Here is a 26,853-nt window from a genome sequence, read left to right as displayed (position 1 = left end):
GCACTGAGATCCATGCAACCTGATTTTCCCATTTGTCACAGATACTGCAGCTCCTAGGCAGGCTTCCTGGGCTTTATCAGCTTGCAGTCTGTCATTTGAGTGGAGCTTGATTATTAGTTGGGTGGTCCATATTCAATCCCCAACTTCTTGAGCCACTGGGGATTTTTCAACCGTGAGTGGTACTGACTCTCCAAGTGACTCAAGGCAGGACTTAAAAGAGCTTGAACTCTGGTTACATCACTTTCTAGCTTAGTGATCACGGTAAACGCCTGGGGAGCCAGGGCCCTCAGTTTCTTATGTTGTAAAGCACAGCTATTAAAAGAAGCTATCAAGATTATGAGTATTAAGGTAATATATGTAAAGTGATTCGTTATGTGTCTGGCACAATATAAGCACTCAGTCCCTGTTAACTGCTATTATAACTTTTATTATTTTCCACCCGGGCCGCTTTTCCACAATGCGATGATGATTCTGGGAATTGCTCTGGTCTTTGGACTGTGGAAGGGAGTCGCTGGATGGTCCGAACCATAATTTCCTCGCTAGGGGGCTCCTGAGGGAGAGCCAGGCAACTAGAGCCGCCGAATCAAGTCCCCTCATCTTTCTACCCTTTCAGCCCCTTTTCCAGAGGTCTGGATACTGCCTTTCCACTTTGGAGCCCTTCGCCGCCCAGACATCCGCGCCGAGATACAGACGATCCCCGTCTTCCCTGCTCTTCAGACACCACACTAGCATATTTCGTAGGAGCCCCCCAGAAAGCCGGGAAGGGCACCTCCAGGAGGCAGCCCGAACTGGTTCCCAGAGTCCGAAATCCCTGCTGTCCAGCTTGCCTTTTATTGACGGATCCTCATCCCTGTCCCTGAGACTTAACTACGGCGCCCTTCCCTGGAGACGTCGGGAGCAGAAGCAGCTGGCGGGGATCGGGGACCTAGGATCCGGGATCCTGGATCCGGGATCCGGGATCCGGAATCCGGCTTACCCGCTCTCTGGCCGGCGGGCGGAGGCAGCTCCAGCTGGAGCCTCCGGGGGGTGGCCGCAGGGAGCGGTGCGGGCGGGGCAGGGAGGCGGGGCCTGCGCAGCGGCGGGCGGAGCGTGGGTGGGTCTTCAGTTCTGGAGCCGCCCCATCCCCCGGCTAGTCCGCAGCCCCGCCCCGACCCCTCCCTCCGTCCTGTGCGGCGGGGTCCGGCGGCGGCGCCGGCGCGAGGACAGGCGGAGGCGCGGGACGTGGGGCGGCGCCGCGGGCAGGGCCGGGCAGACAGGCGCTGGCAGCGGGGTCAGCGCCGCAGGCCCCTCGGAGTGGCCGCAGTCCGGGTCTTGGCCTCCCATCCTTCTCCGCCGCGGTGAGTGCGACTGGCGGCCCCCAGGGGTGCGTTTGTATTCCTGTCTGCCTTGGTCCGGGGCCGGGTCTCAGTGGTCGGGTTTCTGTCCGAGCGTCTGTGGGTGGGGGCACAGATGCATTTCAAAAGCTGTGGTTGTCTCTGTCCACGTGAGGCGTGTCCATGTCCGTGAGAGCAGTGAGGGGATTCTTCGGGCTGTGGCTGCTCACGTGAGGTCCATGTTTGAGGGGGGGAGGCGCGGGTGGATGGGTGATGGTTCCTTGGAGGAGCGCGGGGTTTGGGAGCTTGTGTATGTTGGCGTAGGGTGTCGAACGCTGCAGCCGAGGGTGACGGTGTGTGTGTGTGGAGGGGCGGGGGTGTTGCTGAGTGGGACTCTGGAATCTTGTGGCCCAGCTTGTCTGAAGGGTTCCATTCTCCCTGGTGCAGACACTTCTACCCCTTGCTCTCCCGTCCATCCTCTTCAAGCACCAAGAGGCCCACCAGCCACGATAGAGGACACTCTTTCCTCCTCTCATACTGCTCCCTGGACAGGAAGCCTCATTCGAAGGCTATTTCATGTAGGAAAGGACCCCCCTGGTTTCCCTGCAGCTTGGGCCCTGCCTGGAGGACCCCAGGCCCCTCCCTGGTCTGGCCTCCTCCCTTCTGGACTTGGCTACAGATCCTGGGCTGCAAACCTGCAGGGACAGATGGTTGCAGGTTGGAGGGACAGGCTGCACCTCGGGAGGTCATTCTGACTGAAGGCAGGCCCCGGGCTTGTTCCTGGTGTGGGGGTCTCTCATGTGGACACCATGAACCCAGGACTGGCCCCTGTAGGAAGATGAGATCTGGGAGGTTGGAGCAGGTAGAGCCATCTTTTTCACAGGTCTGCCCCTGTGTGTGTGTCCAGCTCTCTAGTGCCCATTCATCCCCTAAGCAGAGCTCTAATTTGCTGCAGAATTGGAATCAGCTGCAGGCCTGACAGGTGCCCTGCCTCTTTTGGCTTGCATACCTCCAGTGACAGAGCACTTACTACCTTTTGCTGTGGGAAAGGTTTATGTTCAGTGGAGGTCTTTTTCCTTGGAGACTTGTTCACTTTTATTGCCTTTGCTTTTGCCTCTCTCTCTAGTGAGAAGGAACTGCAGTGATTTAAACATGGCTCTGCTGTCACCAACATATACTGAGCACCCTCTGTGTGCCAGGTGCTGCCTCAGCCACTTAGGGGACAATGGCGTTTTTGCGGAGAGACAAGCTTGAGTACTACCCCATAGTTGGGGTAACACTGCCTGTGTTCAGAAAAAAAAAACAGCAAAACCATACTATTAGAGTAGAGGGTGCCCAGAGGGAGTGTCATGGGTGTCCTAAACTCAGCAAACATTTATTTTGGAAGGGAGTGGGGGGAGGGGGGAGACAACTGCAGCCACCCTCTAAACATGTCTACCATAGAAACCAGCAATCAAATCCTCAAGGTAGTACAAGATGGAGTTTAAGCATGGGCACATATTGCAATCTATAGAGACGTTTGGCTGGAAAGAGAACCTTGGGAATCTCAGATTTGGGAAACAAGAAGACCCCCGCTTCCCCCAACTTACAAAAAGGGGATGGAGTAGGAAGTTTCCCAGAGTCTTACCTTTCATTAGTGGAATTAGTGACAGTCAGGACTAGCTCCTAGATCTTCTGAGCTTTTTAAATCTAGACATATTTTAGAGGTAGAATCAAAGATAAAGCATCATAGCTTGTATCTCAAAGGTGAAAGAAGAGGAGAAATTGAGAAAACTCCCAGGGTTCTGGCTGGCATGATTAGATAGATAGTGGTACCTTTTATTGAGATGAGGAATGCAGCATGAATAGTAGGTTAAGGGGAAGTGAACAGTTGTAGACTAGTCTCCATGCATCTTCCATGCAGAGATGTTCAAGATACAGTTGGATATACAGGTGCGGGGATTAAGAAAGTTTTTTAGCATGGGAGATAAGGCTTTGGGGTCATTAGCAAGTAGATGATGGGATTTCTATAGCAGAGTATGAAAGTGAGAGAAGAGGCCCTAGAACACAGTCCTGGGGAACTAGACATTTAAGGAATGGGCAGTGAAGCAGTAGCCAGGGAGCAAGTGGAGAACTCACATCAAGTGATTGTGAAAGCATCATACAACCTCTGCCCTTTCGAGTCCTGTACTATTGCCCAACTGGTCCACGTTTCTTAATTTTTCATGCTTCTGTTCCTTCACTCAGTTTTCCCATTGTACCTATCAAACTCTTATTTGTCCCTCAAGAGCCAGCTTTATATATCCCTTCCTCTGGATGCCTCTTCATTTTTCTCCACCACCTGTTGACAGGTATTTCCTCCTCTTTGCTGCCATAGCAGTTTGAATATGTTACTATCATGCTACTTATCACATTGTAGTTATGTATTTCCATGTCCGTTTCTCACAATAGTCTGAGAGCTTGTAGACAGGGAGTATATATCTTTTTCAGCTTTGCCTCTTCAGTTCTCATTCGAAGGGCTTGGTCCAGAGTGTGCCCAAGGAAGTTTGATTGATATGTTGATCAGCTGATCAAATGGTTCATTCACCTACTCATTCTGGCAGTGGTAGGGGAGATGGTACTGTGAATTCCATTACTTTCCTTCCCTGCCAATCTTATTAAAAGGATTCCTTGGCTTCGAGGAGTTTACCTCTTCTTAGGCTTCATCTGCTCCAGAGAGACCCCAAAGACTGTAACCTGCAGTCATTTGTCATTTTGCTGAGGTGTCAAATAATCAAATACACTTAGAGGCTAGTGAACAGGAGTGAGTCATTTTAGGAAACAAGTGAGCCTAGCTGACCTCTTGCATCCACTTTTTAACAATGCTTTGGTCATCTACCTCCACTCACAGCTGTGTAAATCTGGGACTCTCACAAGGTTGTAGGAGGAAGTCATGGGGGGAAATCAGCTTCTGTTTGAGAATTTGGGGAAACTAAAAAGGCTTGGAACACATCCTCTGCAGATGTTAAGGCTCTAGTGGAGTTACCGCTGGCCACCTTCTTTTGCTCACAATCAACTTCCTCCTCAGCCCCCTGAACCTGGCTTACTCTCCTCTAGCCCCTGGAAACCACACTCCCTAAAGTTAATGATAGCTCCTCCTGGGCTTTAGATCATGGGACCTTTCTGCAGTGTTTTGCAATGAGATTGTTCCTTTGCCCATGAAGCTTTCCTCTCCCTTGGCCTTCACAATCTCCCTCTTTCCTGCTTCTGTCTCTCTGCCCACAGCTTTTCATTTTTTTTGCAGGCTTTGCTTCCTGGGACTATACCCTAAATGTTGAGGTTCCTTGGGGCCATAGTCACAGGCTCTCCTTTGTCATCCGTGGGTGATGTCATCCACTTCCATGGCTTCAGGTGCCATCTCTACACCCAAGACTCCCAATCCTTACCTCCAGGCTAGACCTCTTTCTTAGGCTCCAGCCTGTCTTTCCAACTGCCAGCTGGACCTCTCCACTTGAATGTCCCATTCTTTCTTCTCTTCCTTTTCACTTCAAACCAATCAGCCATCAAGTTCTAACGTATGAAAGCCCCTTCTCTCAATCTCCCCTTTGCTACTACCCTAGTCAAGGCCACCGTCATCTCTCTTCTGGCATATTATGGCAGTCTCTTAACTTACCACTTGTGTCTCCTCTAAACTATTTTCCACACAGCAGTGAAAATTTTTCTATTGTGGCTTTATCACTCTATACTTAAACCCTTTCCACTCCTCTTCCCCCCAGGTTTCCTTTGTTTTTTAGATAAAGCCTTAATCCCTTAGCAGGGAAGGGTGAAGTCTAAATTTCTTAATAAGACCCACACAACTCTGTGTGATCTAGCTCCTGCCTAGCACCCCATCTCAGTTCTTAGCCCAAGACTGTCTCAGTGCATGATTCAGTCTCTTGATGCAGAAGGCACCATGCTATCTGTAACTCATCCTGGCCCTCTCAGCTTGAATGCCACTTTCATAAGAATTCCCTTGTCCTCCAACCACCAATACCTCATCCCCCAACCAACCCCAAATCTAAGTTAGGTAACTTCTGTGCTCCTGGAGCTATCCGTGCTTCCTAATCATAGCCCTCACCAAGTTGTGTTACAATAATCTATTTATTAGATTGTGGAATCCATGAAGGCTGGTCTAGCAGAGGTGTTGAATGAATGCCGAATGAGGAAATGAGGTGCCTTTAGAACTGAGCTATACAAGACAGGTGGAATAAGGGATACGGGATGGTAGTAGGCAGCCTGAGGAGAGTGAAATCTCAGCTCTGAGTTCAAGGTTCACAGTGTCTGCTGTGATAAATAGTTCACTTAAACCATTGGCTAGAGATCTGGAGGCAGATCTCCGGGGCACAGTGGTATTGGAGAGGTGGGAAAAGGAGCCCAGGAGAAGGGAATCTGAGTGATCCAGGCTGGGGGGGTATGGCCTCAGCGATTGCATGCCTAGCAAGTCTGGGTGGGGAACTGAAGCAGGAAGGGGAAGGGAGGGAGGAGCTGTTAGGTCTTGGATGTAGCCCAGTCCCCGCCCCTGTGTGACAGGCTCGCAGAGCCCCTTGGCGTTGGAGAGAGGCAGAGCCTGACATCCGCTGCCCCAGCTGAGCGGGCGCAGTGGACTTCTCCTACTCTTCCTCCTAGGCCTCCCCTTCACCGTACAGAAGCCTGAGCTTGGCTCTGGCCTCCTGTTTCTTCCGCCAACCTTCAATCTGTTCTCCCCCCTGCAATGTTGTCCATGTATTAAGTCTCTAGATTCAGAACCCGTCACCTCTGAGGAGAGAATCTCAGGATCCCAGTGCTCACATCAGGGAATCACTCTCCTTTTGATTTCCTTGGTCCCACACTCCCTTGGTTTTCCTCCCATTGCTCTGGATTCTTCTTTACTTTCCACTCTCTGTCCCTAGGTGGTCTCATTCATTCTCATTGCTTTATGTGTCATTAATATGTCAGTGCTCCTTAATCAATAAATAACAAGCCCCAACTTCTCCCTTGAGCTCCTATATTCCACTCCTTACTTGATGTTTCTATGTGGATATCACACAGGGATTCAAACTTAGCGTGCCTAAAACAGAATGCCCCAAATCAGCTTCTCAGCTTTCACTGTCTCTGCATGGCCCACCATTGCTCAAGGGAGAAATCTGAGGGTCATTATTGACATTCCTTTTCTCCTTTCACATCCAATCCAACATGATGTCCTTTTGATTCAACCTCATGAATATATTTCTCAAATCCATCCACCTTTCTGCCTATAGCTCTGCTAATACCCGACAACTTCTCACTAAAGAACTGGGGTAGGTTCCTAACGGGTCTCCCTGCTTCTACCCCTGGCTCCTCTTCAATCCTCATAGCTGCCAAAGTATCTTTTAAATTTATTTATTTATTTATTTTGTAAATTGCATCATTTCCTTCCCGATTTAGGAGAAAACCATATTCTTAACATCAAGGTCCTGCCTGATCTTATATCAGCGGACCTTCCCAAACTCACCTGTTGCCCCTTATTCACTTTGCTCTAACCACATGATCCTTTTGGGTTCTCAGTGAGCCCTCTAAGAACTTTCGTGTATGCTGTTCCTTGAGCCTAGAATGATTTCCCTCCCTCATTCTCTTATGCCTCCACCTTTATTCTTACCATTTTCTTTCCATCCCTCAGAGCTTTACTTAAAAGTTACCTACTTGGAGAGGCCTTCCCTGATCACCCAATCAAGAAAGGATGCTTTCTCATAGCATCCTTTTCTTCTTTATAGCACTCCCCTCTCCCAATTTATAATTATCTATTTATTTGTTTATTTACTTTTAAAATATCTGTAACCACCTCCCCATTATAGGGACAGTGACCATATCTGTTTTATTACTCTATCACAGTGCCTGTACAAAGGAGGCACTTAATAAATATTTGTTGGATTACTGAATTAGTTCAGTAAATATAGATTGATCCTATGTCAATCTCTGTGCTAAGTGCTTGGATTAAGAAAAATAAAATATGTCTGCCCTTAAGAACTCTGCATACAGTAGAGGAAACAGAGAAGTAACAAGAAAATTATAATATGACATATAAGAGCTAGGATGAAGGAAATACAGGATGCAGTGAGACACAAAGATGGAGCATCTAACCCAGACTTCAGGAAATCAGGGAAGGCCTTCTGGAGGAAGTGACATTTACATGGCAACCTGAAAGATAAGTGGTAGTCAGCCAAAGAGGGGCTTAGAAGAAGATCTTAGACAGAGAGAACAGAATATGTAACTGCCTGGAAGTAAAAGGAGTTTTCCAGGAACTGAAAAGAAATCAGTGTGACTGATCATAGAATCATGAGACATGAGGTAGTAGAGGGAGGTATGGGCAAAGCTAAGCCTTGTTGGCCAGTTTAAGGAGTTTGGACTTTGTCCTTCGGACAATGGATAACTGTTGAAAGAAATATAAATGGTGTTAGTGACAAGATGGAATCTGTTTTAAAAGCTTCATTCTAACTGCGTGGATGGATGAGAGGCACAGTGAGGAGAAAAAGATACCAGTTAGAAGGCTATTGCTGTATCACAGGAGAGAATTGGTGGTGATCTGAATTGGGGGCAGTAGTGTGGTTGGAGAAAAGGGGATAAGAGATTTGGGAGGCAGAATCCACAGAGCTGGATACTGATTGGCATGTGGGAAAAAATTTGCAAACCTGGGCAGTTGTGCTGAGAGGTAAGTCAGAGCATAGGTAGGAGGGCTGTAGGTAGTCAGAGAAGAGAGGCACTCCATCAGAAAGGTCTCCTGGAGGACAATTTGAGGAGGCAGAGGAGTTGAAGGATGGGCGTGTCAGTAAGAGTGGGCACCCATGTACCATGCACTTGACATACACTGTTGCAAATCCTCAGACAACCATTTGAGGTAGGGATTTTTATTCCCGTAATTCCAAATTAGGAAACTGAGTCTCAGAGAGGTTATATGAATTGTCCAAGGTCACATAGTTGGTAAGAGGCTGAGCTGAGTTTGAAACCTAAGCGTGTGCCCTTAACCACAGCAGCATGCTCAGGGGTCACTCAGCCCACCTACTTCACCCTGTTCCTTCCAGATCACTGTTTGTCCTGTCCCTGGCAGGAAAGAAATGGGACTAGTTACTGCAAAGCATTTGAGTGGTGGGGACCAGGTGGGGAGAGGGAATGCTGACTTCCCAGGTGCTGACCATCTCTCCTTACACAGGCTGGTGTGAGTGGCAGGAGCCATCGTGAGCACCATGGCAAAGAGGGAGGACAGCCCTGGCCCGGAGGTCCAGCCAATGGACAAGCAGTTCCTGGTGTGCAGCATCTGCCTGGATCGGTACCGGTGCCCCAAGGTTCTGCCTTGCCTGCATACCTTCTGTGAGAGGTGAGGGGGGCTGTGTACTAGGAGGGATAAAGACCTTGCAGGCACTCCTTAGAGGGGAATAGCGTGTATAAACCTGTAAGAGGTGAGGGAATTCGTGTACACATGCAGAGGAGCTGGTGACTTCCAACCTGTAGGAAATGAGGGCTTGATGCAGGAACCCATAAGAGAGCCAGAAACTCCTAACACTGAGCTATCATCCCTGTTCAGAACAGAGCCTTCTCTGCCCCTCACCAAACCCCAAGGCAGCTTTTGACAGCACCAGAGAAATCAGACAGAGCTGTGACTGAATCAGCTCTGGCACCAGAAGGATTTGTGACCAGTGGGAGGATATTTGAAGCTAGGTCTGTTCTTACCTGTCCTCATTGTTTCCCTGAGGCAGTGAGAGAAGATAACCCCTCCCAGCCTCTAGGCTTCTATCAATTATTGATTCATTAAACAGATATTTATATATTGAGCAACTACTATGTGCCAGCCATGTTCCAGTCACTGGGCATGCAGTGATAAGTCAAAAAAGATACATCTTTGCTCTTAGAAAGCTTACAGTATAATGAAGGAGAGAGTAATCAAATAATACAGCCAGACACAGGTAAATATAATATTGCACCCTTAATAAGTGCTGCAAATAAAGTCTAAGCTATGACAGCTTAGCATATGGGCTCTTATAATTTGAAGAATTGGGGAAGGCTTCCCTGAAGTGTGATCTGGAGGCTGAGGAGGAACTAAGTGAAGGGAATGGTAAGAACATTCCAGGCAGGAGGAAGGATGTGGGATGAGGGACTGTGTCAGGTTAGAGGGCCTAGAGGAAGCCCTGCGAAGCCGGAGCAGTGCTAGTGTGACTGAGAGTGGCACAGGATGAGGCTCAAGAGGAGGGTTGAAGCCAGACCACGTGGAGAGCTTTGCAGGCCTGTTAGGGAGTTTTGCCTTTACCCAGAGAGCCACATGAAGTCTTCGCAGGGTTTTAAACTTGATCACATCTGTGTTCAGATAGTATTCTCTCTCCCGCCTTCATCCCTCTGCTCTATCGTGAATGGCCTGGTCCCTGGGTCTTTTCATGTTTTTTTCCACCCAAGCATTCTCTCTGCCTCCCACCTGGTCTGAAACCTGGCTCTGCCCCAGGGACCCTGCTTCCCTTCCAGCCCTGTTCATTCAGATTCCAGTCCTACCGCTCTCTCCCCTTCCTTCATCAACTGGAAACAGTCTCAGCCTTCCTGCCCATTCCAACTCCTTCCATCAACCTTGGTGACTTCATCACCCACTTATGCCTCTTGGTTCTTGACTGTTTTTCCAGGGATATCCTCCATGCCACCTTAGTCATACTCTTTCCCAGCAATGCCCCAGATCTTGCCATCACCCAGAATAATACCACTTCTTCTGGGTAGTATTATTTAAAGTCCAGTATCCCACTTCTGGCTCCCATTATCCCACTCCAACTGCACCAGTTTTAACTGGATATAGACATCCAGTCTGCTCAACTACTCCCTCTCCTCCCAGCCACCAGATCCATCCTGGCCTCTCTGTCTACCCATCCTGGATCCAATGGCTGTCCATCTGACTGGCTGCCACAATTCCCTCACATCTTTGTCCTTTTCTAAACCCACATGGCAGAAGCTCAGTGCTGGATCAGTAAAGATGTCTCTGCACCTTCTCCTACCCCCAGATCACTAAACACTTCTGGAGAAAATCAGTGCCTGAGAAATTATAATAACTACCATGTATTGATTGCTTAGTATTTGCCTGGGACTGGCAAAGTGATTTACATGTATTGATTTACTTAATGTTCACAACAGATACTTTATTATCCCTATTTCAGAGCAGAGGAAACTAGGGTTCAGAGTCATTAAGTAATTAAGAAATATGTCTACGGCAATAGACGAGGTCTGAATCCAGATTTGACTGCAGACTTGTCACTCTCTTTTTATTGATGTATAATTGACATATAATATCCTGTAAGTTTCAGGCATATATCATAGTGATTCAATATTTATATATATTACAAAATGATCTCCATGATAAATCTAGTTACTGTCACCATAGAAAATTATTACAATATTATTGATTGTGTTCCCTATGCTGTACATTATACCCCCATGACTTATTTATTTTATAATTGGATGTTCTTACCTATTAATTCCCTTTACCTATTGCTCCCTCCCACCCCCAACCCCTCCACATTTTGGTAACCACCAGTTTGTTTCCTGTGTCTCTGAGTATGTTTTTGTTTTGTTTTATTTTTTTAGATTCCACATGTACATAAAATCATATTGTATTTGTCTTTCTTTCCCTGTCTTCACTTAGCATAATACCCTCTAGCTCCATTCATGTTTTCACAAATGGCAAGATTTAATTCTTTTTTTTTTTTATGGCTGAATAATATTCCATTACACACACACACACAATTTTATCCATTCACCCGTCAGTGGACACTTAAGTTACTTCCATATCTTAGCTATTGTAAATAATAATCAGTGAACCTAGGGGTGCAGATATCTCTTCAAATTAGCTTTTTCATTGTCTTTTGATAAATACCCAGAAGTGGAATTGCTAGATCGTATGATAGTTCTATTTTTAGTTTTTTGAGGAGACTCCAAAGTGTTTCCTATAGTGGCTGCACTATTTTATAATCCCACCAACAGAGTAGTAGGGTTTCCTTTCCTCCATATCCTCATCAACATTTGTTATTTTTTCTTTTTGATAATAGCCGTTCTGACAAATGTGAAGTGATAACTCATTGTGGTTTTGATTTGCATTTCCCTGATGATTAGTGATGTTGAGCATCTTTTCATGTGTCTGTTGGCCATCTGTATATTTCTTTGGAAAAATGTCTATTCAAGTACCCTGCCCATTTTTGATTGGGTTGTTTTTCTGATATTAGATTCTATAAGTTCTTTATATATTTTCGATGTTAACCCCAAATCAGATATATGATTTACACATATTTTCTTTCTTTCCATAGGTTTCTTTTCATTTTGTTGATGGTTTCCTTCTCTGTGCAAAGCTTTTGAATTTATTGTAATCTCATTTGTTTATTATTGCTTTGTTGTCCTTGCCTGACAAGACTGGTCTAAAAAATATTGCTAAAACCAATGTCAAAGAGCTTACTGCCTATGTTTTTCTTCTAGTAGTTTTAGGGTTTCGGGTCTTGTATTCGAGTCTTTAATCCATTTTGAATTTATTTTTGTATATGGTGTAAGAGAGTGGCCCAGTTTCATTCTTTTGCTTGTAGCTGTCCAGTTTTCCCAATGTCATTTATGAAAGAGATAGTCTCTTCCCCATTGTATTTTCTTGCCTTCTTTGTCATAGATTAATTGTCTATATATGTGTGAGTTTATTTTATGGGCTTTATAGTCTATTCTGTTTATCTATGTGACTGTTTTCATGCTCGTGTCATACTGTTTTGATTATTATAGCTTTGTAGTATAGTTCAAATTGGAGTGTGATACCTCCAGCTTTCTTCTTCTTTCTCAAGATTGCTTTTGGTGTTTTGTGGTTCCTTACAAATTTTAGGATTCTTTGTTCCAGTTTTGTGAAAAATGCCATTGATATTTTGATGGATATTGCATCAAATCTGTAGATTGCCTTTGGTAGAATGGACATTTCAACAATATTCCAATTCATTATCATGGTACACCTTTCCCTTTATTTGTATTCTCAATCTTTTTCATCAGTGTTTTATATTTTCAGACTACAGGTCTTTGACCTCCTTGGTTAAATTTAATCCTAGCTATTTTATTCTTTTTGATACACTTATAGATGGTATTGTTTCTTAAATTCTCTTTCTGATAGCTTATTAGTGTATAGAAACAGGACCAGATCTGTATGTTAATTTTGCATTCTATGGCTTTACTGAATCTATTTATTACTTCTAATAGTTTTTTGGTGGCGTCTTTAGGATTTTCTATATATAATGTCATGTCGTCTGCCAACAGTGACAGTTTTACTTCTTCCTTTCCAATTGGATAATGTTTATATATTTTTCTTGCCTAATTTCTATAACTAGGACTTCTAATACTATGTTGAATAAAAGTAGTGAGAGTGGGCATCCTTGTCTTATTCCTGATCTTAGATGAAAAGCTTTCAGCTTTTCACCACTGAATATGATGTTAGCTGTGGGCTTGTCATATATGGCATTTATTATGTTGAGTTATGTTTCCTCTACCCCTACCTTGTTAAGAGTTTTTATCATAAATGCATGTTGAATTTTGTTAGATGCTTTTTCTGCATATAGTAAGAGAATCAAATGATTTTTATCTTTCATTTTGTCGATGTGGTATATCACATTGATTGATTTGTGGATGTTAGCCATCCTTGCATCCCTGGAATAAATCCCACTTGATCATGATGTATGATCCTTTCAATATGTTTTTTAATTTGGTTTGCTAATATTTTGTTGAGGATTTTTGCATCTGTGTTCATCAGGGATATTGGCCTGTTATGTTCTTTTTTTGTGGGATCTGTGTCTGGGTTTGGTATCAGGGTAATGCTGGTCTCAAAATGAGTTTGGAAGCATTTCTTCCTCTTTAATTTTTTGGAATAATTTGACGAGGATAGGTATTAACTCTTCTTAAAATCTTTGGTAGAATTCACCTGTGAAGCTATCTTGTTCCAAACTTTTGTTTTTTAAGAGTTTTAAAATTACTGATTCAACTTCATTACTTGTAATCCATCTATTCAGATTTTCTATTTCTTCATGATTTACCCTTGGTAGGTTGTATGTTTTCAGGAATTTATCCATTTCTTCTAGGTTTTTAAATTTGTTGGAGTATAATTGTTCATAGTATTCTGCAGAGCCTTCATCGTTTACTACTACTCACTTATTTATCTTTTGGTCTTTGCTCTTAAAGAACTTATGATCTAGTGAGCAGTGATGGACAGTGAACAAGTAAAAAATCAAACAGTCATGTCACATCATATGCTGAATGTTTTGCAGGAAATAAATAGGGAGTAAGTGGGGGTGGTTGAGCTATTTTTCATAGAGTCATCAAGGAAGGTTTCCCTGAGGAGGCGATATTTGACCTGACACCTGAGGACAAGAAGGAAACAGACATGTGCAGATTGTTCCAGGCACTGCAAAACTCTTTGCATTGTTCCATATAAAGGCCTTAAGGAAGAAGTGGCTGAGTTAGGAAGAAAGTGGGATGAAGTGAGGTCCAAAAGAGGACCAGTTCGTGGGGGAGCTTGGCAATTTTAGGAAGGTGTTTGGATTTTACTTTAAATGCAATGGGAAACCATTGGAGGATTTTTTTTTTTTAAATCAGTGAAATGTAACATAAATTAGATTTTTTAAAGCTCACTCTGGCTGCTGTTTTGAGAAGGGATTGTAGAGAAGCTATTGTAAGCCAGGTATGGTCAACCAATAGGAAGGTCTTTATGAATTTGAGGGCATTTTGCAGGAGAAACGCCAGATTCAGTGAGCCGGGAAGAGAGCTACAGGGGAATGGAGTGGAATAGTTGAAATGCAGATTTCAGAGTTGATGCAGTGACAGCTGATGGGATATGGGTGGTGGTGGGAGTGGACAGCTGAAGTGAAGTGGAAGAAAAGATCACGGGGGTGAGGTGGTCAAGGGACTAAGAAATCCTGTTGGTGGGTGGGTCACCTTGTCGATGTCAGAGCCACTGGGACCGATGGCAGGTGTGTGTGTGTGTGTGTGTGTGTGTGTTGGGGGGGGGGGGATGTGGTTCAAAGAAGAGAATAAACCAGAAGAAAAGCTTCAGAGAATGGGGAAGCAACCATTAAGTCAGCAGAGACAATAACAAGGAGAGGTAGTGTAGATAGAAAGCATGAACTTCCAGGGAGCTGAGGAATAGTTTAGAAATGTTCCAGTTGAGGGCGGGGAGGACTCAACCGCACCTTCTGTCCCTAAGGAATGTGGAGTATGAGGCAAAAACCACTCTCTACTCAAAAGTTCTGCAGGGGAAATGAGGTCACAAGTAAGTTTATATTTGCGAAGCATTTAGAGTTGTGCCTGGCACATAGTGTTTGTTAAATAAATAAAAATTAATTAGTTCAGATCAAGAGCCATGGAGAACATTAACAGAAGAGATTGGGGATTTGGGAAAGTTTGCAGCATGCAGATCTTCCCTCCACAAATTCGCTGTCTCCAAACATGCTGCCTGTTTCTAGTAAGCTTCCTCTCCTACTTCCTTTGGTGACTAATCACAGCCCTGCTGTGCTGAATTTCCCCTCCTTCACTCTCAGCAGCTGATCTTGCCTGAGGCAAGTTAGGCATTCTCTCTCTCTAGCTTTGCTGCCTGTACTCAAGTACATCCACCTCTTTTTTCCCCTCCATTTGGAGGGATGAGGTCTAGTCCTCCTCTTCAGGCCAATCTGAGCCGCCCCTCCATCCCTAGATCTTGTCTCATCTCTTCTAGTCTCTTCCACCTCTCTTTCTGTACTATTTCCTCAATTTATAGGCATGCTCAAGGGTCCCATTACAAACAGATAACTTTCTGCCTTTATGCACCCAGCTGCCATCAAACTTCCAACCTCCCATTCACTCTTCAACTGGCACAAGTCAAGCTTTCCTTCCTCTACCACTCCGCTGTTTTCCTTACAGACAGAAGTACTCTCATTTTTGCCAAATGTGATGGGCATTTCCTCGTCTTTATGTTCTCTGATTCCACTGCTTTTGACACTGATGACTACTCATTCTCTCCATCTGGAATTTGCTACCCTGACACTGTCTCTCCCCCTGCTTCTCTGCCTGTTTCTTTTTGCTCCCCTCATTCAGTATTTGCTGGGTGCCCGGACCTGCTTTCATTACTGTCTACCCCTTTTTGGCTGATCGCATCCTCTCTCATGGCTATAGAGGCCATCTAAATGCTGATGGCATCCTCATTTCTATGTCTAACTTGCCTTCTTCCCAGCTCTCGACAGGTCTCTCTACCTGGATGTCAACTGTTAGAGTAAACTTGGCCAGGTCTAGGCTGAACTTTTCTACAAACCACCCTTTCTAGTTTCTCATCTTAGTACTCAGGGATCTAAGCTAGGAATCTGGGAATCAACCAAGACTCATCTCTCACTCCACATATCTAATCAGACAACACCTCCCATTGGCTGTACTTCTTAAGTACTTCTCAGATTTGTTTCACCTTAGTCTACATTGCTACTGCCTAGATCTAGATCTTCTTATCTCTTGCCCAGACTATTGCAAGAGTATCTTGGTTAAGCACATGCTTTGCATTGGATTTGGATCCAGGCTCTAATGCTCACTCATTTTGTTACTTTGGACCACTTACTCTTTCAGAGTCTGTTTACATAAACACAAAGAGCAAAGCACAGTGCTTTGTACATAGTGCTTAATAAATGGCAACTGGGCGATGCTGCTGCTGCTGCTGCTGATGCTGATGCTACCACCCTTTGTCTGCTGTTTTGTCACATTCAAATTCACCCTCTACCCAGAAACAGTAAAGAAGAGCTTGATAGAATGTAAATCTGGCTGACCCATGCTCCTGTGGCTCTCTTTTGTTATCGCAATAATTTCTAAGCTTCTTGGTGTATCCTACGAGGCCCTCCACAGCTGGCCCCTGCCTCTCTCTTCAAACTCCTCTTACCATTCCTTGTCTTGAACTTGGTCTCCAGCCACATTAAGCTGTTTATAATTCCCTGCCCACACTGTACTGTTTCTGGCTGCCTTCTCTTCTGGAACACTGTTCTTCTCCCTGTACCTTTCTTTGGTCAGGCTAACATTATTTATCCATGAAGATTTGGCTTATCCTCTGAGGCTTTTCATGGCTGCCCTCTCTACCTACTCTGGGCCAGATGCCCCTTCTGTACATTTCCTACATTTCCTTATCAGTGCATCTATTCCTTATATTAACAATAAATAATATTAATTACCTATAATATATAGTGCTTTCTGTGAATTGGGCTTATAAGCCCTTTACAATTAATCTTTCCAACACCCTGTAAAGTTTATACTGTCTCCATCTTACAAAGGAAGAATCCTTGGCTCATCAAAGTTAAGTAACTTGTCAAGGGTCACACAGTATAATAGATGACTGCCCTGGGAATTGAACCCAGGCAGCCTAGCTCCAGGACACACACCCTTAATTATTCTACTGTTTACTTCTAAAACTCTCTATTTCTGTGACCTCTGTTTTCAGTAGATTAGAAGTATTTTAAAGGTATGCACTGTGCTTTGTGTTTGTATCCCCAGAACTTGGCACTAATTTGGCAAGAAAGGCAGTCAATAAATGTTTAATGAGTTAACGAAGTGGGAGCATTTATCTATGAAAAGAGTTTGTAGACACTTCTGAAAGGTGAACCTGTGTTTGTGCACACTGTGAGGAAAGAGGGTATGTCGCATTCTGGGAGAGGTCAGGGATGTGTTTCTACTCAGTTGTGAGAAATGAGTCCTTTTATACCTATTGGCAGGGCAAGATGTGTGTGCCATCCAGAGTGTGGTTTCAAAATGAAGTGTAATGGCATACCTTCGAGAAGAGGGATAGCACCCATGGAAGGTATGAGGAAGGTTGCACTGATGCTCTACTCACTCCTTCGGCTCTACCTCCTTCCTGGCCAGATGCCTCCAGAACTACATCCCTGCCCAGAGCCTGACGCTGTCCTGTCCAGTGTGTCGGCAGACATCTATCCTCCCCGAGCAGGGTGTCTCGGCACTGCAGAATAACTTCTTCATCAGCAGCCTTATGGAGGCAATGCAGCAGGCACCTGATGGGGCCCATGACCCCGAAGACCCCCACCCCCTCAGCGCAGTGGCTGGCCGCCCCCTCTCCTGCCCCAACCATGAAGGCAAGGTGGGCCCAAGCAGGCCCAGTGAGGCCAGGACTTGGGGTGGAGGGTCAGGAGGCGGGGGAGGGGCCGACGGGGTGAGAGGGTGTTTCTCTGGATAAGTCCAGGTAGGGGGTGCACCTGGAAGGTAAGGGGCCAGGAGGGCACATGGGAAGGGGCACAGAAGTTTGGTGTCTAGCCACTGCCTAACTGAAGTCTTTATGCTGCCAGACGATGGAGTTTTACTGTGAGGCCTGTGAGACGGCCATGTGTGGCGAGTGTCGGGCGGGGGAGCACCGGGAGCACGGCACGGTGCTGCTGCGTGACGTGGTGGAGCAGCATAAGGCAGCCCTGCAGCGCCAGCTGGAGGCTGTGCGCGGCCGGTAGGCACCTGGTGGAAACCTGGGCTGGTGGGGCCATCAGGGATGGTGTCTCAACAGGGGCAGGTAAGGGACCCTGGGGAGTGTAGAGATAAAATTCTTAGGGAGGGCAGGAAGGCGTCAGGTAGGGCAATCTCCTGGAGGGCAGCAGCAGGGAGAAGGAATGGTTTGGTTTGGTGAGGGCACCTCAAGCCACCCCAGTATGAGATTTTTCCCCTCCCCAGACTGCCACAGCTGTCTGCAGCTATTGCCTTAGTGGGGGGCATCAGCCAGCAGCTGCAGGAGCGCAAGGCAGAGGCCCTGGCCCAGATCAGCGCAGCCTTTGAGGACCTGGAGCAAGCGTTACAGCAGCGCAAGCAGGCTCTGGTCAGCGACTTGGAGGCCATTTGTGGGGCCAAGCAGAAGGTACCTCTGCTCACCCTTCCCTACCACTGTCCATCATGAGAAGGCTTTATTGCCTCCATGTGTTCCTGCTTTCCACACCTGTGCACCCCTTTCCCTTGTCCATACTTTCTGCCTCCTGACGTGGCCCCGCAGGTGCTGTGGGCATCTGTGTCCACATTTCCCCTCTCGTATTTCTTTAATGCTGTAGTATTACGAGTTCATCAAGAATGAATGGCAGGCTCTGCGCCAGTCTGCTCACCCAGCCTTCCCCTAACGCTTCCTCAGGTGTTGCAGACCCAGCTAGACACACTGCGCCAGGGTCAAGAACACATTGGCAGTAGCTGCAGCTTTGCGGAGCAGGCACTGCGCCTGGGCTCAGCCCCGGAGGTGTTACTGGTGCGCAAGCACATGCGAGAGCGGCTGGCAGCATTGGCAGCGCAGGCCTTCCCAGAGAGGCCACACGAGAACGCGCAGCTGGAACTGGTCCTTGAGGTCGACGGGCTGCGGCGATCGGTGCTCAATCTGGGCGCACTGCTCACTACGAATGCCACTGCACACGAGACGGTGGCCACGGGTGAGGGTCTGCGCCAGGCACTGGTGGGCCAGCCCGCCTCGCTCACTGTCACTACCAAAGACAAAGATGGGCGTCTCGTGCGCACGGGCAGCGCCGAGCTGCGTGCGGAGCTCACGGGCCCCGACGGCACGCGCCTTCCGGTGCCGGTGGTGGACCACAAGAATGGCACGTACGAGCTGGTGTACACAGCGCGCTCCGAGGGCGAGCTACTTCTCTCAGTGCTGCTATATGGCCAGCCCGTGCGTGGCAGCCCCTTTCGCGTGCGTGCCCTGCGTCCTGGGGACCTGCCACCTTCTCCAGACGACGTCAAGCGCCGCGTCAAGTCTCCTGGTGGCCCAGGCAGCCACGTGCGCCAGAAGGCGGTGCGGAGACCTAGCTCCATGTACAGCACAGGCGGCAAGCGGAAGGACAATCCCATTGAGGATGAGCTCGTCTTCCGAGTTGGTACAGATGGCCTGGCTCCCGGGCAAAGCCAGGCGAAAGTGGGCTCAGGCGGGAGAGCAGGGTGGAGAGGTCAGGGTGGTTCAACGTGATGTGCCAGTGAATTCTTTTGTTTCCCCCATCCCTTTCCCACAGGAAGTCGTGGAAGGGAGAAGGGCGAATTTACTAATTTACAGGGTGTGTCCGCAGCTAGCAGTGGCCGCATAGTAGTAGCAGACAGCAACAACCAATGTATTCAGGTGAGTGCCTGTCCAGCTCCTTAACACCAAAATAAAAGTTCTCCAGCTACAGTCTCCTAAAAGAGAGTGTATAAGTCACCTGAAAGATGAAACCCTACACATAGTACCATAAATCGTAGCACCATCCTTTTTATTCATCCACTTGCAACCTCACCTCCACCTGCCATAACAGTAACCACATTCAGTTAGGTACCAGGGTTCACTGTGCTGGCAGCCTCTACTTCTCAGGCCATGGCTCAGGCCAGACTAGCTCCTGGACCCCAAAGATTTGGCTCATTCTTCCTTCCCGTCTGCCTTCACTTGAGCTCCGCCTGGCTGGCTTACTTTCTTCTCTTTTCACCACTACATGATCAGGATACAAGTTGACTAGACAGTCAAATGGGGTAACTTGTGAAAAGGGCTGTCTTCCAGGGGCAAGACCAGTCCCTCACAGACCTGATTAATACATCCTCCACATGAATGGACACTTCAAACTCCTTAAAGCCAGAGAATGTAGTTTTTGCTTGCTATTCTTTGTAGTGAGCCCAGAGCCTAGTGGCAGGTACCAGTGTGGTAGACACAGCAGAGCAGTTAAAAAAGTTCAGGCTTTGAAACCAGACACCTGGGCTTGAATCCTAGCTCTGTCACTTACTGACAAGTCATGTGACCTCTCTGAGCTTCAGTTAAATCATGTGTAAAATTAGGAAACAAATACCTCATAGGGTTTCTGGGAGCATTAAATGACATAATGTACTGTGCCTGACACTTAGTAAACCTTCTAATGTTAGTTAAAAATATCATTGTCCAGGCGGAGGCTATAAGCAAAAGCCAAAAGGTGGGAAAGTGCTGGAGGGGGTTGATCAGGGAACTAGAAGGATCCCAGAGGGGCTGGAGGTAGATTGCTATTAAGAGCCAAGTAGCTGAGGCACATTGTAAATGGTTTTGGAGAGGATGCTATGGAATTTTGATTTTATCCTGTACAAGATTGTTTTTAACTACCCTGAACTTCAATTCTTGGAAACATTTTATCAGGGAGCGAAACATTTCCCTGAAGATTCTTACTTCACAACATCTATAAATTTAAACTTCTTGACCCACTTGAGTACCCCTGTCACAGATCCAGCTCTGCCAAAGGTCTGTCACCTTAATGTCAGCTCCTCCCTCACCTGTGCTTTCTACCTAGCAGGCTGAAGGTACCAGGAACTCTTCCATGACCGTATTCCCAGTCCCATCCAGGCCATCTTTATTCCCAACCTGTTCCTAGGAGCAGAGGAATGGAGAGGCCCAGGTCAGCAAAGGGAAGGATTTAGACCCAGCCTGGAAAGTGAGGAGGAGATGGGGTCGGGCACACGAAGAGAGAGTTGGTACTGAGGTCCTACTCAGTCACTCCCTCCGCCTTCTAACTTTTTTTCTCCTTCTTGTGCCAGGGATGCTTTCTGGTACAAAAGTTGAGTTTTAGGAAACCCCTGGTGTGCATACACGTGGGTGCTCATACATACAGGATGATGTGCTACTTTGTCTCTCTGATGAAGGGCTGTGCATGTCTCCTGTTTCAGGGTGGGGAATTGAGAGGCAGGGCCTACTACAGCCCCCTGTCCTTTCCAAACACTTGCTGTTCTTATAGTAGTCTTCCTTGCTCCTGCTCCTCCCTGTACCCCGACTTCCTAGCTTCTAGGAGCCTGGCTCTCAGATTCCAAAGCTGAGTTTCTGCTTCTCTTACTCTGGAGGCCTCAGGCTTAGTATGGGCTGGGCTCCCAGATGGACTGTGACCTGCACCCCTCAGTTTGTGAGGATTAGGGTGAACGTTTCCTCCTTTGGATCTGTCTGTGGTGGAGGCCGAATGAAGAATTTGATTTGTATATTTGATTTGACAATTGGTGTAATTATCTTAGTCCAGAAATTTTTATCAGCTCTTCTATGAAAATTTGTTCATTTCCTTCAGGCAGAATATTAATCACATTCTCCTCTGAGCTCCCTCAGCCTTTTGCTATAACACTTTTCACACTTTACCAGAATCACTGGTTTGTTTTGTTTTGTTTTGGTCTCTCTCCCCTACTAGATTCAGATCCTGAAGTGATTTAGTTCTACTGTGCTGTAGGAGAGAGATGGTAAGGACCAATCTAGGGCACCAGCAGATTCTTGAGATGCTAAGGAACCAAACATGGCAGGTTTTGATGTACCATCGGATGCCAAGAGAGAGGCAGGGATCAGGAATGGCAGGACTCAGTGCACTGGGTAGATGATGTTGCCATGTAGGATCACATCTAGGTATAAGCTGATCAATTCACTTTTGCACATGTTGAGTTTGAGATCGCTGTGTGGCATTCAAGTGGAAATGTCCAGTTCTGGTTTGAAATTGAGCAAATGCCCGCTCTGTGCCAGTTACTATACCAGTACTGCAAATGTAGCAACAAACAACAGACACAGTCCCTGCCCTGCCTAGAACTTACATTTTTGGAAGGGGACAAAGATATTTAGTAGTGATTTAGTTATAGAAGTGACTATTATGAAGAGAGCTATGAAGTGTATATTATGGATACCTAACTGTATATGTATACATTGATTCAGGGGTGGAGTTGGTCATTAAAGTCTTCTCTGAAGAAGTGACATGAAATTCTGAGAATATAAAGATGAACAAGAGTTGGTCAGTTTTAAGTGGTGGTGTATGATAGGATGGGAAGAGCAAGACACCCCCACACCCTCCAATCCTCATCAGTTTTGAGCTGGAAACTGAGCTGCTCAGACTGGAGGAGAAAGATACATGACCTCACTGCTGATCTGGTGGTATCATTTAGTGTCTCTCACATCAACTCCTTAGCCTGCAGTGCCCCCCTTCTCATGCCGACAAGTGCTGTTTCACCACGGGACCAGGGCAGAATAGGCAGTGGCATGGTGGGAGGTCTGCCATGGAGGGAGTGAGATCTGTTGAAGGGACCAGTTCAAACAGTCCTGCAAGCCTAAGAGATGGGGATGGGCCAAGGGTAGGGAGCCCAGTCCACTAAAGAGGGAGCAGCTCTGGATCAAAGAGCAAAGCCAAGGCCTAAAACTTGAGTTTTCCAAGGCTGCTCCTGGCTTTGACTTATGTCCCTAGAGCCTGTAGCAAAGCCGTGTGTGAGACTCATGCAGTGAGTGATGATGTCTTGCCTGTGAAGGAGAAGCAAGAATGTTTAGCTAAAGAGGAAAGGAGCATTAAGGAAGGTGCTTTTAGGATGGGGAGAACTGAACATGTTGGGTGCCTAAGGTGGAGGAGGTAGGAGAGACGTGAGGTTGAAAGGTCATTCTGTCCAAAAGCAACAGGCTATTAACCCCATAGCCTGGCCGGGCTAATTCTTGTCCATTTCCCCACTTCCCTACCCATCTTGTCTGCTACTAAGTCTTGTTGAGTCTACTTCCTATATGTCTCTTGAGTCCATCTGTTGCCCTCCAGCAAGTGCCCTGGTTCAAGTCATAATCATTTCCCACCTGGACTGCTGCAGCGGCCTCTGACTGGTCAGCTAGCTTCCAGTCTCGACTCTTCCCTGTAGCCAGAGTGCTCTTTCTTAAAAGCCTCAGTGTGTTTTTTCCAGTACCACCAAGCAATTTTCTAATTCTCAGTGGACTGACCAGGTATCCTACAAATTTAACTCAATGCTGACACCGTCTACCTGGAGGTAGCTTCACCTCCCACAGGTTAAGGGCTCAGTCCCATAAGACTTCCCCCACTTCAGACACAATTGCAAGTCCAGGTTGTCACCTATGCATCTGACCAATCAGCTATGAGTTAGAAGTTCCCACAATCCCCTCTTTGGGTTCAATTAATTAACTAGAGAGGCTCACAGAACTCAGAGAAACATTTACATACGTTTACCAGTTTACTATAAATGATTTGATAAAGAATACCAATGAACAGCCAAATTAAGAGGCACATAAGGGTGAGAGCTGGGAGAGTCCCCAGTACAGGAGCTTCAGTCCCCATGAAACTGGGATGCACTATCCTCCCAGCACCAAACTGGAAGATTGTCAAAATATTGTTTTTCAAGGGTTTTTATAGAGCTTAATCTGCATGTGGTGCATAACTCCCCTCCTCCTTCCCACATACACTTCCTTCCCATAGGTTAGTGGATAAGGCTGAAAGTTCCAACCCTTTAATTATTTGATCTTTCTGATGACCAGCCCCATCCTAAGCTATCTGGGGGCCCTACCCTAAGTCACTGCCATAGCATAACTTCAAAGGGGGCTCCTTATGAATGACAAAAGATACTATCATCAGGAAATTCCAGGGCTTTGAGGAGCAATGTGCCAGGCCCTTGAGGACAAAGACCAAATATATTTCTTACCACAAAGGCAAATCTCATCTTGTCACTCCTTGTCTCAGTGAACCAGTACACTCAGGGTAAAACTGGTCTCCTTTTCATAGGACTGCTTCTTGCAGTCCAGCCACACTGGATAGGCTCATACTGGACTCTGTGCCCTTTACATATTCTGCTTAAATGCCTTTCTTGCCCCTCCTTTGCTGGCTGATTTTAGTCCATTTTTTGCCATTCTTTTTGGTTACTAGCTCAGATACCCTCTTCGCTTGGAGCCCTTTTTGACCACTCCCCCTCTCCTCTTTCATATTCTTACAGTCTCATCGCACCTCTGCTGCAAGTCCCTAAAGGTCTGCAGCCTTGTCTTGTTGTTCTTTGTGCCCCTCACATGGTTTCAGTGCTTGTCAAATGACTGAATGAGTGGGGGCGGGTCTCTACCCTCAGGATCCTCCTCCCTTCCCTCTGTGCCCATAGTCTCTCCCCTCCTTCGTCCTCCCTCCCTTGATCCTCTGCTCCAGGTTTTCTCCAATGAAGGCCAGTTCAAGTTCCGCTTTGGGGTCCGAGGGCGCTCACCTGGGCAGCTGCAGCGCCCCACAGGTGTGGCAGTGGACACCAACGGAGACATTATTGTGGCAGACTATGACAACCGTTGGGTCAGCATCTTCTCCCCTGAGGGCAAGTTCAAGGTGAGAGCCTTACTGTCACTACACTCTGCATCCCTGGTGACCAGCTGAGGTAACCATTCTAGTGCCTCCTGGTGGTCAGGGCCTGACTGGTCCATTCCCAGCCCAAGGTTCTACTTTTGTGCCAGGCGGGACTACTTTCCCCATCAGGAAGGATAAAGCCCTTAATGGGTATCCCCTTCCTCCAGACAAAGATTGGAGCTGGCCGCCTCATGGGCCCCAAGGGGGTAGCTGTAGACCGGAACGGACATATCATTGTGGTCGACAACAAGTCCTGCTGCGTCTTCACCTTCCAACCAAATGGCAAGCTGGTTGGCCGTTTTGGGGGCCGTGGGGCCACTGACCGTCACTTCGCAGGTATTGGAGGACAACTCAGATCTCTTCTGATACCCTAGTCCCAGAGAACCCCACCCTAGGTACCCCAGCTATAAAGACCCCCTCTTCCTATCTAGGCCCGAGAGGACCTATTTCATTCACTGTGCCCCAGAGACCCCACCCCTCTCCTAACACCCCCGGTTTTTCATTACAAACATTATTCCCCGTACCGTTCAGTATCCCTACTTGCTGCCCTAGAGACCCATTTTATATTTTCAGGGCCTCACTTTGTGGCTGTGAACAACAAGAATGAGATTGTAGTGACGGATTTCCATAACCATTCAGTGAAGGTCAGTGTCCTCCCTCACCTTTTTTTCCCTCTTAAGATCATTCATATGAACAGTAAACACTCATGTCATAACTACTTTAACCCAGGCACTATCTATAAGCTGGGGATACAGTTATGAATAAACCAAATACTATCCCTATCATATTCTTATGTGATGTGATAGATTCTGAGGTAAGGACATTCAGGGAACTGTGCAAGGACATAGCAGAAATATGTGACTCAGGTGAGACTGAGAATGACCTAAAGCACCAGTGGGAATTAGCCTGAAGGTAGAGAAGGAGGACAGGATTTAAGGCAGAGGGGACAGGAGCCAAGAACTGGAGATAGGAACCCTAATGGCATGTTCAAGAAACTATAAGTACTTCAGACTGGGTTTGCTAGGATGAGGCTTGTGTGCCCTTTAGAGGAAGGGCTCGCTCTCTTCCTAAGAGTGAGCGGGAGTCACTGAAGGATCGCAGGCAGTGAGGCGATACAATTCTATGTGTCTTAGATCACTCTGGCTGGGGCAAGAGTAGAGGCAGGAAGATCAATCCAGATAAGGACCATCGTGGTGGCAATATATGCCTAGGGTACAGATTTGTGATAGAATCAATGGTTGTGTTAATTTATCAGCTGTCAGGCAGAAGAGAAGGTGGAGTCTAGAATGACTGAAAGCCGAATGGGTGTTGCCAGTCACTGAGAACAATAAATCAAAACTGCTTTCCTAGGGAAGATGGGCTCTTAGATTTGATATACCCAAGGGACATCAGCTAGAGATGTCCAGTAGGCAGTCGGGTGCCTGGACACAAAGCCTGGGAAGAACTGAGCTGTAGTTGCAGATCTGAGGATCCTCAGCCCTGGGGCTTCACCCTGTCCTTCAAGACTCCACCCTTAGCCCAAGGCCAGCTCCCCAGTCCCCAGCCTTTTGCCCTGCCAGGTGTACAGTGCCGATGGAGAGTTCCTCTTCAAGTTTGGCTCCCATGGCGAGGGCAATGGGCAGTTTAATGCCCCAACGGGAGTAGCTGTGGACTCCAATGGGAACATCATCGTGGCTGACTGGGGCAACAGCCGTATCCAGGTGAGTAAAGCCCAGGGATGACATGAGGGTAAGGTTTTCTGATGTGTCCCACGCACATACACACCCCCAAAATGCCTCTCATCTGCCTTATCTCACTTCTCCCTCATTCTCCATTCATTCCCCAGGTATTTGACAGCTCTGGCTCCTTCCTATCCTACATCAACACATCTGCAGAGCCACTGTACGGCCCACAGGGCCTGGCACTGACCTCGGATGGCCATGTGGTGGTGGCCGACGCCGGCAACCACTGCTTTAAGGCCTATCGCTACCTCCAGTAGCTGCACAGGGGCCCTGCCTGGCTCATGGAGGGACGGACATAGGGGTGATTGGACAGGAGGGTCTGGTCCAGAGTTGGGCCAGACCCGGCAGCACTGAATGTGGGCTGTGGGCGTGGGTGCGCCCGGTGCCCTTCCTCTTCCCGTCTCCCAACCCCACGGTTGCACTTTATTTATTCGGTTCTTGCTTTGGTAACTGGGTGGGCCTGGACTGGGGTCCCAAGGACGTGTGCAGAGCTTCACCCTACCCCCCTTACACGTCACCCCTGTCCCCTTGGTCTGCTCCTCACCCCCCCATCCTAGGGCCGGAACAGCCTCTTACTCCAGGGCAGAAGTCCCTCTGGTTGTCTCCCTACCGCCCCACACACACTGACAGAGACAGCAATACCCCACCCCTATATTAAATAAATGTGTTCGCCACGTGTTTTTGTTGCTTTCTTGTGGGGTGGAGATGTGAGTGGGTGGGATGGTGGGATGGTGGGACTAGCCCTGGACTAAAAGGCAGATTCCCAAATGGATCCTGATG

The 26,853-nt window shown here is 47.2% G+C and overlaps 1 protein-coding gene across 4 annotated transcripts; it reads left to right on the top strand.

The window, feature by feature from the left end:
- The first annotated feature begins 1,188 nt into the window (after window positions 1-1,188).
- On the top strand, window positions 1,189-26,751 carry TRIM3 (tripartite motif containing 3). 4 transcript variants are annotated; one of them, XM_016133525.2, is made up of 12 exons: window positions 1,189-1,363; window positions 8,473-8,637; window positions 17,160-17,391; window positions 17,597-17,748; window positions 17,970-18,150; window positions 18,415-19,147; window positions 19,280-19,383; window positions 24,167-24,334; window positions 24,520-24,688; window positions 24,926-24,996; window positions 25,912-26,052; window positions 26,178-26,747. In XM_016133525.2, exons 2-12 carry the CDS (start codon window positions 8,507-8,509, stop codon window positions 26,328-26,330), a joined length of 2,235 nt encoding a protein of 744 aa, XP_015989011.1. In that variant the 5' UTR covers window positions 1,189-1,363; window positions 8,473-8,506; the 3' UTR covers window positions 26,331-26,747. The 4 variants fall into 4 exon arrangements, with proteins under 4 accessions (XP_015989011.1, XP_015989010.1, XP_036077004.1 ...); XM_016133524.2 differs by having other exon boundaries at window positions 1,190-1,337; XM_036221111.1 differs by lacking the exon at window positions 1,189-1,363 and having other exon boundaries at window positions 8,471-8,637; window positions 26,178-26,751.
- Window positions 26,752-26,853: the final 102 nt, after the last annotated feature.

The sequence above is a fragment of the Rousettus aegyptiacus genome, unplaced genomic scaffold (assembly GCF_014176215.1).
Source record: "Rousettus aegyptiacus isolate mRouAeg1 unplaced genomic scaffold, mRouAeg1.p scaffold_m13_p_5, whole genome shotgun sequence".
Lineage (NCBI taxonomy): Eukaryota > Metazoa > Chordata > Mammalia > Chiroptera > Pteropodidae > Rousettus > Rousettus aegyptiacus.
The sequence above is the reverse complement of the archived record's forward strand: the minus strand, read 5'-3'. Positions and strand labels throughout refer to the sequence as shown.

Excerpts from the sequence above, each read along its gene's own strand:
- TRIM3 (XM_036221111.1), top strand. The coding sequence starts at position 8,507 with ATGGCAAAGAGGGAGGACAGCCCTGGCCCGGAGGTCCAGCCAATGGAC. Across the intron at positions 18,151-18,414 it reads TTTGTGGGGCCAAGCAGAAG|GTGTTGCAGACCCAGCTAGA; the intron begins GTACCTCTGCTC and ends ACGCTTCCTCAG. Across the intron at positions 24,997-25,911 it reads TCCATAACCATTCAGTGAAG|GTGTACAGTGCCGATGGAGA; the intron begins GTCAGTGTCCTC and ends TTGCCCTGCCAG.